General features: G+C 39.8%; 1 protein-coding gene across 2 annotated transcripts in view; it reads left to right on the top strand.

Moving 5' to 3' along the window:
- KIF1B (kinesin family member 1B) overlaps positions 1-15270 on the top strand; it is an 81305-nt gene that overhangs the window by 28942 nt on the left and 37093 nt on the right. For both annotated transcript variants that reach the window (XM_008944783.1, XM_008944782.1), the window contains exons 12-19: positions 589-722; positions 1768-1847; positions 2527-2602; positions 5670-5749; positions 7163-7269; positions 7744-7827; positions 9230-9410; positions 9732-9804. In XM_008944783.1, coding sequence (XP_008943031.1) covers positions 589-722; positions 1768-1847; positions 2527-2602; positions 5670-5749; positions 7163-7269; positions 7744-7827; positions 9230-9410; positions 9732-9804 — 815 coding nt within the window. The remainder of the gene's footprint in view (positions 1-588; positions 723-1767; positions 1848-2526; positions 2603-5669; positions 5750-7162; positions 7270-7743; positions 7828-9229; positions 9411-9731; positions 9805-15270) is intronic.

Below are 15270 nucleotides of genomic sequence, written 5' to 3'. Positions count from 1 at the left end.
TCAGCAGCAGAACCACTGCTGTGATAAAGATTTACTTAATCATCATCTCACATTAAAGGAGTCTAGAAGAGAACGTTCTGCTGAATTTAAGGGGCTGATGGCTATTCAGACTTCAGCCCAAAATGTCACTAATCTCACAAGGAACTGAATCTGCTCCTGGTGTGAGCAACATGGTGCTCAGTTTAGTTTGTGTGCAGTTAGAAACAGGGTGGTTTATTTTTTGGCAAGTGTTTAATTTTTTCAAGCTTTTTTGATCAAAATGGATTGTGATGCAGTCCTTACTAATAATCCTCAGAGTCTGAACTGAGTTGTTATGTTATGGATACTAATATTAAAATATTTGTTTCAGAACTGCCATCTAAAAATTACAAAACTTGTCTTGTTGCTGCTTAAATGCTTTCCTCTTACACTGGTATTTCCTTCCTTTCCTTTTCCCCTCTTCCTACCCTCTTCCTGTTTTCCTTTTCCCTATCTTTCTGCCTTCCCTCTGTCTGTGTGTCTCTCTCCCAGATTTGAAAGATTTTCAGAACAATAAACATAGATACTTGCTAGCCTCCGAGAATCAACGTCCTGGCAATTTTTCCACAGCCTCCATGGGGTCCCTCACTGCATCTCCATCCTCCTCCTCTCTCAGTAGTCAGGTGGGCATAACATCTGTGTCCAGTATACAGGAAAGAATCATGTCAACACCAGGAGGAGAAGAGGCGATTGAACGTTTGAAGGTAGGTATCACTGTAGATTAAGGAGGCTATTGTTTTGAGGCTATTATTTTGGTCTTTTCCAAGGCTACATAGCAGTGAACTGGGGAGAACTTTCCTTCATAAATGTGTCCAGTATGCTGTTGCTTCTGTAGGAAGTTGTCTGAAACCCACTTGCACCTTAAAAATAGCACTTAGAAACTGAGTTCATACACAGCCTTCTCTGTCAGGATTGTTCAGGTTTAATTGTAGCCTGGACCTACAACTAAATTACAAATTAAAATCTTGATTCTTCTTTATGGGTCCTGTGATGCAATTGTAATTATGAAAAATTTTATCATAAACACAGACTTCAGGAGGCCTGGTCAGCACTAGTGTGGACAAAGTCTGACAAGCAAATGCACTCGGCTTTCAGAAAACCAAATTGCCCCAAAGTTGGAAAAAAAGGAGGAAGAATAATCCTGCCACTGTTGTATTTGCCCAGCCCCCACAGATTAAAATGTGAAGCACACAGAATAGCATGCTTTATCCAGACAATAGCAGCCTTGTCCCAATTCTGCATAGAATCAGAAATGCATTACAGTGAAGTATTTCTTAATTTTTATGAAGGCCCCCCAATCTCTATGGGTGGATGAGTGGGAAGAGCTGGCTGTGTTGACTCTGTTTCATTCTCATGTCTTGTCCATGAAACACTGCCACAGGGATTGGAATGGGCTGGAACACACACTGCATATCCTTTTCCTATTGGAAACCTGCTGTTGCCATGGAAATAACAGTGTGGTCTTTGCAGTTCCTTGGCATCCAATTACTGAATGATGTCTGTAAAGCAGATTTTTAAAAAAAAAGTAAAAAGGAAAAAATTTGTTGATTCAGATTAAAGTCTGACTCTTTTTAGACATGAAGTTGTCTTTTCTTCTCAGCTTGTTTTCAAGAGTTTTGAAATGCTGAGAGTACATTTATATCTGAAATTAATTTGAGGTCTAGAACTGAGCACAACTTTAATTGCTTTTTGTATTATATAAAGAGCTTTGAGAAGAACTGTAAAACAGCTTCTGTGATTTTCACACAGGAATCTGAGAAGATCATTGCAGAGCTGAATGAAACCTGGGAAGAGAAGCTGAGGAAAACTGAGGCCATTAGGATGGAAAGGTCAGGAACCAGAAGTGCTGCAGATGGGAATGGTCTCTAGAAAAGGGAGAAGTCTAGAAAATGGAGAATGTTCCTCTGTTTGAAAGGAGTGGAACAGCAGAATAATGCTTAGTGATAATTCTGCTGGCCTTTTCCTTTATGTATAAACAGTTGAGAGAAAGCCAAATTCTTTCCTATATTTCCTACAGTTGAAGTGTTTACAATTGTAATTCGAAAAACATCCTAAGCTGCTACATTGGCTTTTGCAATGAAGCAACATGGAGTCCTGATCTCTTTCTGCCCCCTTCCACAATTCCCTTACATTCCAAAAATTCTGGCCCTAAACTTAGGCAAAAAAGATTAAGCTTTAAGTGCCAAAGTATCTAAAATTATGGAGCAGCTCCAGCTTTCCAGCTTTGGATTGAATTGTGTCTTAGGGTAAAAATCAGAGTGAGATATTATTGCACTAAAATGCTGTGAAATCACTGCTAAATTTTTGTTGTTGCTGTTCTGCAGGCCTGTAAACTCTAGGACTAAAGTTTGGAAACTTGCCATATTGTGTTCCAAGGTGGTGACAGTGGTGGCTGCGTGGTTGGTGGATAGGCTGGTTGAGAGTCAAATGTATTTCATTATCTTTTGTTAAGACCTTAATTTGTCTAAGAAGCCTAAAATGTGGTAAATGTTGTGCTTTTTTTCTCAGGGAGGCGTTGTTGGCAGAAATGGGAGTTGCAATTAGGGAAGATGGAGGAACACTGGGAGTCTTCTCACCTAAAAAGGTAGGGACAAGAGATAACTATTGTATCATGTTTCCAAAAGCCTGATGGGCCTGGGAGGAGCCAGTAGCTGAGGGAGCTACTGTTTGCACAAGGGCCTGCCTTCATGTAAGATACAGAAGAACTCAGGGGAGGTTTGAACCCTTAGTAGTAAATTCCTTTTACAGTATCTTTTTGGAAATAGCTTCAGTGTTAGAAGCTATCGAACTGCTCTACATCTAGGGACTTTTTCCCTGTACTAATGAAATTGGACAGTGTTCCTTCTACCAGTGATGCGACTTATTACTTGATGCCTATAGGGAGCTGTGGAAGGAACTGTGTGTGGTAGCTTCCATTGGTCATTACAGGAGGGAAGCACGTGCTAGCCTAATACAATAATGAAATAGGAGCAGTGTAAAAAGTTGATGGGGTGACTTCTGATATCAGAAATTGAACTTTTTTACCTTCCTTTAGAAAAAAGTGTGTAAGGAGAAGTGTTTGCAGCTCTTTGTGTATCTGTTGATCTAGTAGCAACTTGGAAATGCTGCCTCTCAGATTGTTCCCATTTTCTTCAGTAGTCTCTGTATGACCTTCATGTACTCTACCTATTCTTCTTTAAGATACCCAGAAAAGTCTGGAGTCTTGGTTAGGTGCTCTTCCTGGAATTTGTTTGTTAATCCATTTTCTCCTTGGAAAAAGGGACTGTAATCTAATGAACCACTGAATATAAATGGTGCAGGAGAATGCTACTTTCAGTATGTGTCAACAGTTTTATTTTCTTAAACTTGAAAGAAGCAGAACTGTGCAGGGAAAGGGCATAAATCAGTGCTATAATTAAGAAATAATCAGGTTAGTAAAGAACCCATCTATGCAGTTAGAGCTGAATTATTCAATAAGTACAAGGAAAAGAATGTACTTTCTTGTATCTTAAAAAATCTTTGAACAAGGAGCCCAGGGGGTAATATTTTAACTTGCAACTTGCACGTGCAAGTGTGGAACACACTTGATCTAAGGTTAAACAGGGACCTGTCCAGAGGCATTGCTCAGAAAAGTGGGACAGCAGAATTGGTTAAAATGTTTAATCCTTCCCTTAAAGTAGTGCTGGATTGTTACCTTTTGAGTTGGTAGGACTCTTGGTTTGCTTTTGTGTCTACTCCTTGAGTGCCTAAAGTTTGTAATTGAGTGTTCTTTACATTTCTTCTGCTTATGTTATGGATCCTCATCTCCTTTTAGATTTTCCCTCAGAGTACCTCAGCTTTTTTTGATGACTCTTTTGGTGCATTTTCAGCTGATCAGGTTTGTGTATAAATGTCATCTGGACTAAGTAGTTGCTTTGGTAATAGATTAGATTTACTTTTACCCATATAGAATTGATTAGGAAGTAAAACTCCTGAGCTAGTCATATTTGCTTCTGTTCCTTGCTATCCTTGCAATTCAGTTTCATTAGTTCTCCTTCTAGCAACTGTGGCTGCTGTTGTGAAAATTTAGGAGGTGTATATAGCTAATTAGAAAAAAACAACCTTCAAAAGACTACATTTCTGTGGTCTCAATATATATCTAATTACATGCTACATGGACAGTGCTGTGTTTTTACCAGCTGAGCTTTAACTTAAACTCTGGAAGGTAAATTTTGCCTGCGTCCTGAATTGGAAAGTATCAAGTTGTGCAATTATTGCTGTATCTACCAATTTTGCCTTTGATGGCAGGAGACTTCTTGAAAAGGATTGTGGAAATGTAATTGCTCATGCTGCCATCAGGGATGGAATGCTGCACAGGAGAAAGCTGACATAACCGTCTGTGGATGAATAACATATCTCAGAATGTCTCAACAGTTGGTTTTGCCAGCATCATCTTTCAAGTTGTTGTGCTTTATTTCTTACAAAGTTCTCTGTTGCCTTTGATTTGCCCATTCAGACTTCAGTTTAGTGTAAATGAGCTCAGAAGCTAAAACATGCATGTATAGGGTACAGTTAGCTTCAGTGTTACAAGTTCTAGTGGTGTTAGAGCAGTCATTGGTGTCTGGGATTTGGTTTCTCTCCAGTTTCTCTTGATTTTAGAGCTTTATATGGCTCCAAATGTGGATTTGAATGCAGTGAGTAACTATGATGGCATGGTACATCTTAAGCTGTGGTTTTAAGTGTCTCTTATATTTTTAAGGGTGAAAAAAGGTGCTTTCTGTCTTTATAGTTAAGTCTTCCATTGGGCAATTGATAATCAGAGCTCTTCATTCAAAGGCACATTTCACTGTGAACATCCACTAATTTTTGAGCTTCTGGAAACTGAGTGCTGTTAACATCTCTCTGAAGTAAACTTTTTTGCAGCTAAAATAAGGTGATAGAAGCAATGTTCCCAAGGAATCCTAGCCAAATTTATTTCCTTTTGCTAAATTTATCTGAGGGTATCTATTAAGTGGCTTATTAACTGTTCTATTTCTCATTTATCATCTTTTTTCTTTAATTCTGTTTAACCATTTTTGCCTTTTCTTTTGTGCTTGTGCTTACTGCTATCTCACTGGCTAGATTTTCACACCAAGGCCTTGTGACTTGTTTGCTGATTCCAATGGGGTTTTTTCACCAAAGAAGGTTGGTTTAGTAACTGTAGTGGATTTAAATTTAGAAGAACTTTAGATTAAGAGTTTTTTAGCTGTTTGTATCAGAGAATGTTGGTAGCTTTAGATTTGCTTTTGATGTTAACAGACTTTTCCAAATGAGCACCTGACCTGTATTGCCCAAGAAAAATAGCTGATTCCACATCTGTTTCAAATTTTTCCTGAAGTAACCTTTTCTGCTGCTGGACTTCCATTACTAAAGTTTACAGAGACTTTATGTGGCATCTTGTTTTTTTTTCCAGCTAAAGCCTTTATTCCCTCTATTGATTAATATTTCAGATAACTAATTTTCAGAGCTGTATTTCTGCTGTTACTTTGTGATGCTCTTCAGTACTGCAAGAGTTTGTTTGAAAAAATGGGTTATTGAACAACCTTGACATACATAGCAACCCTGCTGAATTCATATTCATCCTCCACAGCTGTGGGAAAAAGCCTGAAAGTAGGTGCTCAGTTCTTAATTAACTTTTCTTCTTGTTCTTTCAGACTCCTCATCTTGTGAACCTTAATGAAGATCCACTCATGTCTGAATGTCTGCTTTATTACATCAAAGATGGTATTACTAGGTGAGGATTGGTGCTAGTACACTCTGCAGTCTGCTTCTTTGCTTGCTTGAATTCCCATGCTGGAGACACCATGTGTTTAAATAACAATCATGCCTTGAGCTATTCAACTTGCAGGTACAAATTAAGTATGAGATTGCTGTAGGTGGAAAAAAGTACAGAAATTAATTTTCTATTAAGATGATTTTGTGCTTGAAAAGTGATGTGTGCAGTCACTCAGCTTTATAAGAAGTTCATTACTACACCTGGGCAGTAAAAGAAAGCTCGATATCCCTCCTAAGATACAGGAAAACAAAAGTAATTAAGCTTGCTGCAGATGCCTTTGAGAGTTTGCTGGTTGGAGAATTGAAAACCTTAGTACTTGATAAAAGTAACTGGAATATGCATGAGTATTCACTTTATTATTTAAATAAACTCTTTTCCATGCCTCTGCACAATTAATGTATTCTGCATTCACATATGTGAGATTAAATTTAATTGCCAGATTTGGAATTTAAAATGGGTTTTATTCCAAAACTTGTTGTGAAGACATCTGGAAGAAGAGAGGTGACTTGTGCTCTCTTTGGAGTGCTAAGCCAGGTCTGGCTGCTTAGTTTGTGTACTCCTGGGGAACAAATGGTGAGGAGTACACAACCAGGTGCTGTTGTATGGTGCTACTCTAATATGCATTGGACCTACTCAAAAGAGTATTAACTGAGAATTTAGCACAGAATGATGAATAGAAATAGCTCAGGGCTTAAGAAATCGTTGAAAGTTTTGAGCCTAGCTAGCTGACATCAGAAATGTGTAGAGTGATAAACAGAACAAGAAGTTCATAAACATTAAGACTGAAAATTAAGTTACCTGTATCTAGATTTGCTCAAATATTTGAATTTGGAATGGACATAAATCTTCATGCTCCAGGGATACAGCCAACCTCTCACTCTGGAAGCTGCATGAAACTGCTTGTGGCATCACATTATTCAACAAGAGTCTCCTGAGCCATTATTGCTCCTTGGTTAAAGTGCAGATGGTGATTATTGGAAGGAGTGATCACTGTATGCCAGCTGAAATGCACCACTGGAAGTTCCTGTCACTTCTGTTTTTCATTCTGTGTTCCTTTGCTAAGGGGAGAAGAGGGTACACAAGAGGGAAGGAAACATATTCCATCTAGATGTGTTTAACACTTCAATTCCCTCTTCAAATTATATGTTTTAAGAGAGAGAAAAGTTCTCTTTTGTGAAGCTGTTATCCTCAAATTCATGGTAAATCTAAGTTCTCTGCAATGCAGAGTTAAATGCTAGTTAAAACCTTTAAACCTGAAGGGTAGTCTTAATAATTTAGACCTCTGTCCTGGACAATTCTGAGCTGCATTGTCGTACACAGTGTGGTAGAAACTGGCTGATTTGCTCTTGAAATATCTTCTGTTGGACCCAGGGTTGGCCAGGCTGATGCTGAACGAAGGCAGGACATTGTGCTGAGTGGGGCTCACATCAAAGAAGAACACTGCATCTTTCGGAGTGAGAGGAACAACAACGGTGACGGTAAAAAGCTGCTTCTAACAGAGGGTTGCTGAATCTTTCACTCCCCACTTGGTAGTTGGCCAGGGCATACTGGTGTTTGAGGGTTTCTCCTACCTCAAGAAAACCAACACCTTTGGCTTGCTGTTTTCTCGAGTCTTAGGGGAAGAAAACAAAATTTGAGTGATAATGGCTTCAAATGGCAGGCTTCAGTCAGTATAAGAGTTAAGTTCTGATCTTGATTAATCATAAACATGAAAATTCAAACAGAAAAAATTATTTCCAACTGCAACATGTGGAGATGTTGGTAGTACTGATTTTCTTACGGGGCCTTATTTCTTTTTTAACTAGCATGGCATCAAGGAGTGATTCACTTGTATCTTGTTTTGGTGTGAGTAGGAAGACAGGCAGAAAATGAGAGGCCTCTGGGGTTTGCACACTTCTGTCTCTATACAGTGCTCTCTCAAGTCTCATTCATCATTGTTGTTTTCTTCATAGTTATTGTTACTCTGGAGCCTTGTGAACGATCAGAAACCTATGTTAATGGCAAGAGGGTTGTGCAGCCTGTGCAGTTGCGCTCAGGTAAGGAATTTTAGAATGGATTTTTTTGTAGACTCTGCATCTAAGTGTACTTAAATATTTGCTGCTGCACAGCATCCTGCTCATTCTTCTGCTTACCCTGATATTATTCAAATACATTCTTGCCCAAGCCTATTGCCCTTGGCAGTCTCGGTGAGACAGAGCAGACAGACTGCCAGCTGCTGATGGAAAATTCCCAGTTTCCTGGCAAAGCTCAGATGTGACCCTCTGCAGGAGTACAACAGCTTCTCTTTGCTCTCATTACATTTCCCACCCAGTCCCCTACATTCCTTTAGAAAGGCACGTGGGGGAAGAAATAGAGAGGAGGGAGTGACTTCCCTAAATTATGGGGTTTAACTTACCTCTTTCAAGCTGTGTTGCTTTCTGTGTTCCTTCCTCATTTTTGTACTGGTAAAAAACCAACCAACCAACCAACCAAAAACCACAAAAAAACCCCCAAAACTCAATTATTTACACCAAGTTGTAAGTATTTTCATGGAACCAAGCATGCACAAGTCTGGACAATGAAGGAAGAACAGGTTTTGCTGTTCTGTGCCTCTATATGGCTCATGTTGAATCCTGTGACTTTATCATTTAATAATTACTTTCTTTTAAAAAAAAATATTTTTTTGTTTTTTCCTCTCCTGCATCTAGGTAATTGAGTTACTATAAGAATATGGATATGGCCTCTGACATCTTTAAGAGCCTGTATTTTAGTAATATATTGATAAGGACAATTTTGGTTACTTTGGAAGCCTGTATACTAGAATGCCTTTTCTAAATTTTACTTACTCTGATATGTTCTATGAAAGTAGAGGCATTTTACTGCCATCTGTTGTGCATGTCCCGGGCTTTGTGGACGTCTGATACCTCTAAGATTTAGCCAAAAGATTTGGCAATGTTAGATTTCCTCAACCTTTGTGACATTAGCATAAAAGAAGCTGTGAAGTCCTTCCATATGTTCCCCTGATCCAATAAAGTCAGTACATGTAAACCACATTTTAAAGAAAAATAAGCACCATACGTTCCAGTGTTTGAAGTTAGGCTTTTGCAAACTCAAAACTCTGCTGAATTGGCTTTTGCCCATGTTTTGGTACCATCACTAGAGGAGAGCAGTGGGATTTGGTGATGGATTTTATTTACTGCAACTGTTGTTCAGTCTCCAAGTTTCTCTTTCAATTTTTTGTCAGCTCTGCTGGGTTATTAGTTTGGAACCCAAGGGGGGTGTTGTCTTCTGTGAGCATTGCTTCTTATCAGCAGTGTCTTGTTCTGTACAAGGCAGGCATTCTTTGTTTTCTCCTGCCACCTAGTTAACTTGGATGTATACAGAAATCCTTATGGGATTAATCATTCAACAGTGTTGGAATCCTTACCTGAAAGAGATAACTTCTGTTCCTGTTTTTAGGAAATCGTATCATCATGGGTAAAAATCATGTCTTCAGATTCAACCATCCAGAGCAAGCACGAGCAGAAAGAGAGAAAACACCATCAGCTGAGACTCCCTCTGAGCCAGTTGACTGGACGTTTGCTCAGAGGGAGCTTCTGGAGAAGCAGGGCATTGACATGAAGCAGGAGATGGAGAAAAGGTAACAAAATAACTCAAAAGTTCTGCCTGAAATAAGGAGGTGTCAGAAAGCTTCCTTGCTATTTTACTTCAGTGTTTCAGTGCTCTGGCTCCTTTAAAGATCACACGTTAGCACCTCCCACTAACCCTGTTGACTATTTGGTGAAAGGCTGAATTGCAATTTAAAGGAAGTTTCACTTCTCTAGTGCTATAGTAGACAAATAACAGTTCCATTTGATGACTTTTAGTCTTATAACTGTAATTCAGTGGGTTGTGTGTGTAGAGTAACACTGACATGAAAATGATGACCTCTGACTACTTCTGTTCTTTTGTTCATCTTCAGATTACAAGAAATGGAGATTTTGTATAAGAAGGAAAAGGAGGAAGCTGATCTCTTGTTGGAGCAGCAAAGGCTGGTAAGTGTCCTTACTTCAGATTAACTATACCTTTGGCAAACAGTAATTCCTGTCCTTGCTTACCTGAAAGTTTAGGAAACCTGCTTGGGTTCTCTGCACAATGCAGTTCTCCCTTTGCTTTCAAATCACTTGTGTCTACAGTGAATTATTCTCAGTGTGAGTGAGCTCCTTCATGTTAATTCAGAGATTGTAATTGACACTGAGGAGGCTTTAATCAGTTCTTGTTGGGACAGGTTTGATTTCTGCAACTTAACCTGAAAGAAGGGCATTTCTATGCTCTGTTTTTTAAGTTCCTCTTCAGTAGTCTAAACAGCTACTTCTTGGGAGGTTTGCCTTTATTTTTGTCTCGGATCACCAGAACATACTAATTTTGTGCTGCCAAAGAGATTCCTAGAATATTGATACACTAGGTTTATTTTTTTGAATGATGTCTGAAAACGTTGCTGCATTGTGCATGTTTTAACCCTTCTCCCCCCCCTGCATGGAGTTCCTTGTAAGGGTCTTAATGGTACACATGCTGATGGTGGGGTTTGACTAGGGAGCAGTGTCAAAGGGAATGTCATCTCGTGCCAAACAATGGGAATTCCACCTATTTCTTAAATAGGAAGCCTGATAAAGTAAGTCTGATGTAGGAAGACTTTGGTCTTCTCACAACAAATAACTTCTGAAGTGCATTACAATTAGAAATGCATGCAGTCTTCAAGCACCCTGTGAATTTTAAAAACAAGACCAAGCCCTGGAATGAAATCTGAATTCTCTTAAGAAACCTGAGTCTCCTGATTCTGCTTTAACTGCATTGGGTTGTCCTTTAGCCCGTGTGCAAATAGAGTTGTGCCTGATAAAAAATGTCAGAATTGTGATTTGTTTGTTTGTGGTATTAGTGTGAGACCACTGAAGACTCTGGGCTAAATGCATGCTGGGTTTTAAACTGTAAAGCTCTTCCCCTTCTCCCAAAATCAGAATGGAGCACAGTATTGTGGCTTCCACAAATAGAAGCTAACTTTTTATTTTCATTTATATTATGCACTTAAAGACTTCTGCATCTCTAATTATTTTATCACAAGGGACTAATTTCTTGGGTGGGGAGGAGGAGCTGCAGACTTCGAACCAAAGCAATGCTTAGTTCAGAAAGGAAATTAAGATGTGACTAATTGTTTCATCTCTGCAATATTATAGTTAAAATCTGTGTAGCTGAAAGCAGTACAGAAAAAATCAGTTCAGTGTGAAAACAGAAATAGTTTGAGCACTGAGTAAATTTTGGCTATGTGTCAAAGGAGATGCAAGTAGTGGAATTCCCTCCCTTAAATTTTAGCTGACAGGCATAAGCTAAGCCTTTGTATGAATTAAAAGCTGTGAGAATTGGCTGTCTGGGGAGTTGCTTTGAGTTATGCTGCGTTTATAAGTGTTGTGAAGGGAATTTGTTTCCTCATTGAGTTAAGATTAAGGGAAGGCTCTTTAGAGAGTGGGTAGTTTAATACTGTAATAAAGTTGCTGATTTCTTTAAGCTTGTTTTGGTTTTGCTCATTTCAATCAGTGGGCAAAGGTGGAACACTATCCTACATGCATTACCAGTGTAATTCCTGAAGGACACCTTTCCTAGTTGTAAGGGATTATCTCAAATGAGACCACTGGTCTGATAAGCAGTATCCTGCTTGTTGCAATTCTTAATAAGACTGTTCCATGACAGCAAAGCTCCTTGACACATCTTGTCCTTTCTGTGTCACCGTGGGCAGTCTGGAACAGACAGGAGTCACACATTCATACAGCAATAGCTGAATAATGATTGGGAAACCTGGGAATGCTTTTCAGCTTGAGTACCTTAAGAGTATTTACATTGCTGCAAGACCCAACTACAATATCAGGTTCTCTAACTTACTGCTATGTAAGACTGATATTGAAATGTAAATATTATTCTTCTTCTAAATTGGAGTATAATCTTGGATATAAGAAGCTGGCTGCTCCTGTTTACCAGATTGTTCTGGATTTGTGCTTAGATTCCAACCAGTTTGGGTAATTATTTGTTAGATGTGCCATACAAAAAAGGTATATAGTAGCTCTTGTCCTCCCAAATTTATACCTAATATATTCGCCTTACTAGTATTACTAGGGAATGAAAGAATCATTCTCCATTTCACAAATTGAGTGTGAAAATGTGTAATAGAGCTCAAATTACCTTCCTGGTTTTCTTGGTCGTAATGCCTCTGCAGTGACCACTTGACGTTAGAACGTGGGTATCTGCCTGGAGGAGTTGTTCTGATCAACCTCCGAGTGCACACAGGGCAGCGACCACATAGTGTCACTTAATCAGCTTTTTATACACAAGACATGCCTTACCCATAACTAGTAACATGGTACTTTTGTGACCTGTGAGAATAATCCTGTGGAACTGGTGACTTAATGTTTGAGTAGTTCATCCTTTGCCTCTCTGGATGTCACGGTGACTGTAGGTTCTGTGGTGCCTTCCCCCAGGGCACCTCCTGCTCCCACTGCCACATGCAGTTTGTTAGGTCCTCTTTCCTTAGGCCACAGATTTTGTCAGCTGTAAACTCACAAAGAGTTTATGTTCTGTTTTTAAACCAGTTTTGTTTATACTCTGACCTAAGCTAGGAGAAGTTGATTCTCCAGTGCTGCTCTTAAATATTAAAATACACAAGGTCACAAGAAGCTCAGATAATGTGACTCTTAGGCTGTGGAGCTTGTTGACCATAGGGCAGAACAGTATTTCTTTGACTCCCTTTCATTATTCCCAATCCAAATTCTATTGTGTTCTGTATCCTTCCTGGTCTTCTACCCGAAGTCTTAAGTCTAGAACCTGTGGTTCCAAATCAGTGAATTGAATTTTGTTTGGCTTTAGAGTAACTGGCTGTTATTGTTTCTGATTTCTCATGTATTATAATTCTCTGTGGAAACCAGGGATGTTAGACAGAGGTTCATCAGAGAGCGACTGCTGTGTTTTATTGAAGGTGTTTGGATCACAGTAATACATAGGACATTTCATTTGTATAAAGAGATGCCTTAATTTAATGATCCTTTAAAGAAAATTAGTCTGACTTCAGTTCCTGGTTGCAGTAAGCAATAATGGTTATCTTTGACTTCTGGTGGCAGTATTCCTGAATAAACATTCCTAGCATATGGAATCCTGAAGCACTGCTCATTAGAAATGATTTAGCAAAAGGTGGAAAAACTTGTAATGAAGAAGCAAAACATGCATAACTTAGCAAGTGTGTGGAACCTCCAGGCTCTAGGGTTTGAGAAGAGGACAAATCCAGGATATCAAATAGAGAATTCGTATTAAAACAATTAAAAACCCAAAAAGTCATTACTGCTACATTCTCCTGAAACTCATTCTTCGGACAGACAAGACTGTTAATGTTTCTTTTCCTTAAACTAAGCAACAAGGTGACAAATGGGAAAACAAACAAACAAAACTGCAGCCCACCTCTGAAACTCTGATTCTGGATATCCTTTTAGCTTGTAGCAAGTCTTGGAGTATGAACCACTGTCTTCACCTGTCATAGTGGCACTTACAGTCCTTTTAACATTGAACCTCTCGGCTGCTTCTGTTTCATTTTTTCTTATCGTCTAACACTTCTCTGGCTGCTATTGTAGTGAAGTGGATTCTAAACTTGAGCATCCCTGCAACCACGTGCAACGTTACTAACCAGTGTTAACCCGACTTACTTTGGCTGCTCATGACATCTCCTATGATGGCTGTTGTGTTCACCTACCTGGGGAGGATTGGCTGAAAGAAGCAACAGCAGTCACCAAGGCAAATGTGTGTGGCGGGGACTTGCATGTCTTTGTAGCATGTGTGAAGTCCAGTTTACACTTGGTTTTTAATTTTTTTTTCATCAGGAACTTGGTTTTAGTTGTTCTGTTTAAAGATTTTGGAAGGGATTGGGAGGGAATAGTTTAGAATATCTGCTATGTTGAGATGATGAGACTTTTAAATATAATGTTAATTTGGTGAAGGGCTCCAGTTTTGACAGTCCATGACTCTCGAAGATACATTTTAATGTCCTAACGCTCAGTCTTCAGGGACTTCCTTATCACTTGTTCTATTTTGATTTTTGATTTAGTTTTTCTTTGCCTGCTACTTCTTGTTTAGCTTTTCCATTTTCTTACAATTTTAATTTTGGTTATTTTGGGGCCACTTCTTGATTTTTGTTTTTCCAAAGGATGCAGACTCTGATAGTGGGGATGATTCGGACAAGAGATCGTGTGAGGAGAGTTGGAGACTGATCACTTCCCTGAGAGAGAAGCTACCCCCCAGCAAGCTCCAAACCATTGTAAAAAAGTGTGGCCTCCCCAGCAGTGGGAAGAAACGAGAGCCTATTAAAATGTACCAGATACCCCAGCGTCGACGCCTTAGCAAAGACTCCAAATGGGTCACCATCTCAGACCTAAAGATTCAGGCTGTGAAGGAGATATGCTATGAGGTAGCACTCAATGACTTCAGGCACACTAGGCAGGAGATTGAGGCTCTGGCCATTGTTAAAATGAAAGAGCTTTGTGCCATGTATGGGAAAAAAGATCCAAACGAGCGTGAATCGTGGCGAGCTGTTGCTCGTGATGTCTGGGATACAGTAGGAGTTGGAGATGAGAAAATTGAAGATGTTATGGCCAATGGAAAAGGAATAACAGATGTGGATGACCTTAAGGTGCATATAGACAAGTTGGAAGATATTTTGCAAGAAGTGAAGAAGCAGAACAACATGAAGGATGAAGAGATAAAAGTTCTTAGAAATAAGATGCTAAAAATGGAGAAGGTTTTACCTCTAATAGGGTCTCCAGAGAAAGCTCAGTCAGCCATAGCTAATGCCAAGTCTCCAAGCTCTGCCAGTGTGGTGGATATGGATAAGAAGGCCACGGATGACTTGAAAAGAAGCGAGAATGATGATCTTGCCAAAGAGGAGCGTGTTTCTCAGCTGATGGCAGGTGATCCAGCTTTCAGACGCGGGCGATTACGTTGGATGAGGCAAGAACAGATTCGATTCAAAAATCTGCAGCAGCAGGAAATAGCAAAACAGCTTCGTCGACAAAATATGCCTCACAGGTTTATTCCACCTGAAAATCGCAAGCCCCGGTTTCCTTTCAAAAGCAATCCCAAACACAGGAACTCCTGGAGTCCAGGCACCCATATAATTATCACAGAGGATGAAGTTATCGAGGTTAGAATTCCGAAAGAAGATGATAAGAACAAAGAGGAAAACAAAGAAAAAGAAAGTCGAGCTGCTTCTAAAGACCCTCAGCAGCTGTGGAATCTGTATGGCCCCCAGAGGAGTCAGGATAACATCCAAATCAACCGGCAGCAGCTTTTTTCGCCACCCAGCGGCCGCCGTCGCCCCAGCTGCGCTGGAGGAGCAATTCCCTGACGAGCGGCTCGCAGAAGGGCCTGCGGCGCCAGTCCTCGGGCTCCTCCGAGTCCCTGCACGCGTACGGCGGGCAGCAGAACCCCGAGCTGCA

Source organism: Merops nubicus, unplaced genomic scaffold (genome assembly GCF_000691845.1).
Source record: "Merops nubicus isolate BGI_N331 unplaced genomic scaffold, ASM69184v1 scaffold15337, whole genome shotgun sequence".
Taxonomy (NCBI): Eukaryota; Metazoa; Chordata; class Aves; order Coraciiformes; family Meropidae; genus Merops; species Merops nubicus.
This window is presented reverse-complemented; position numbering and strand designations above follow the sequence as displayed.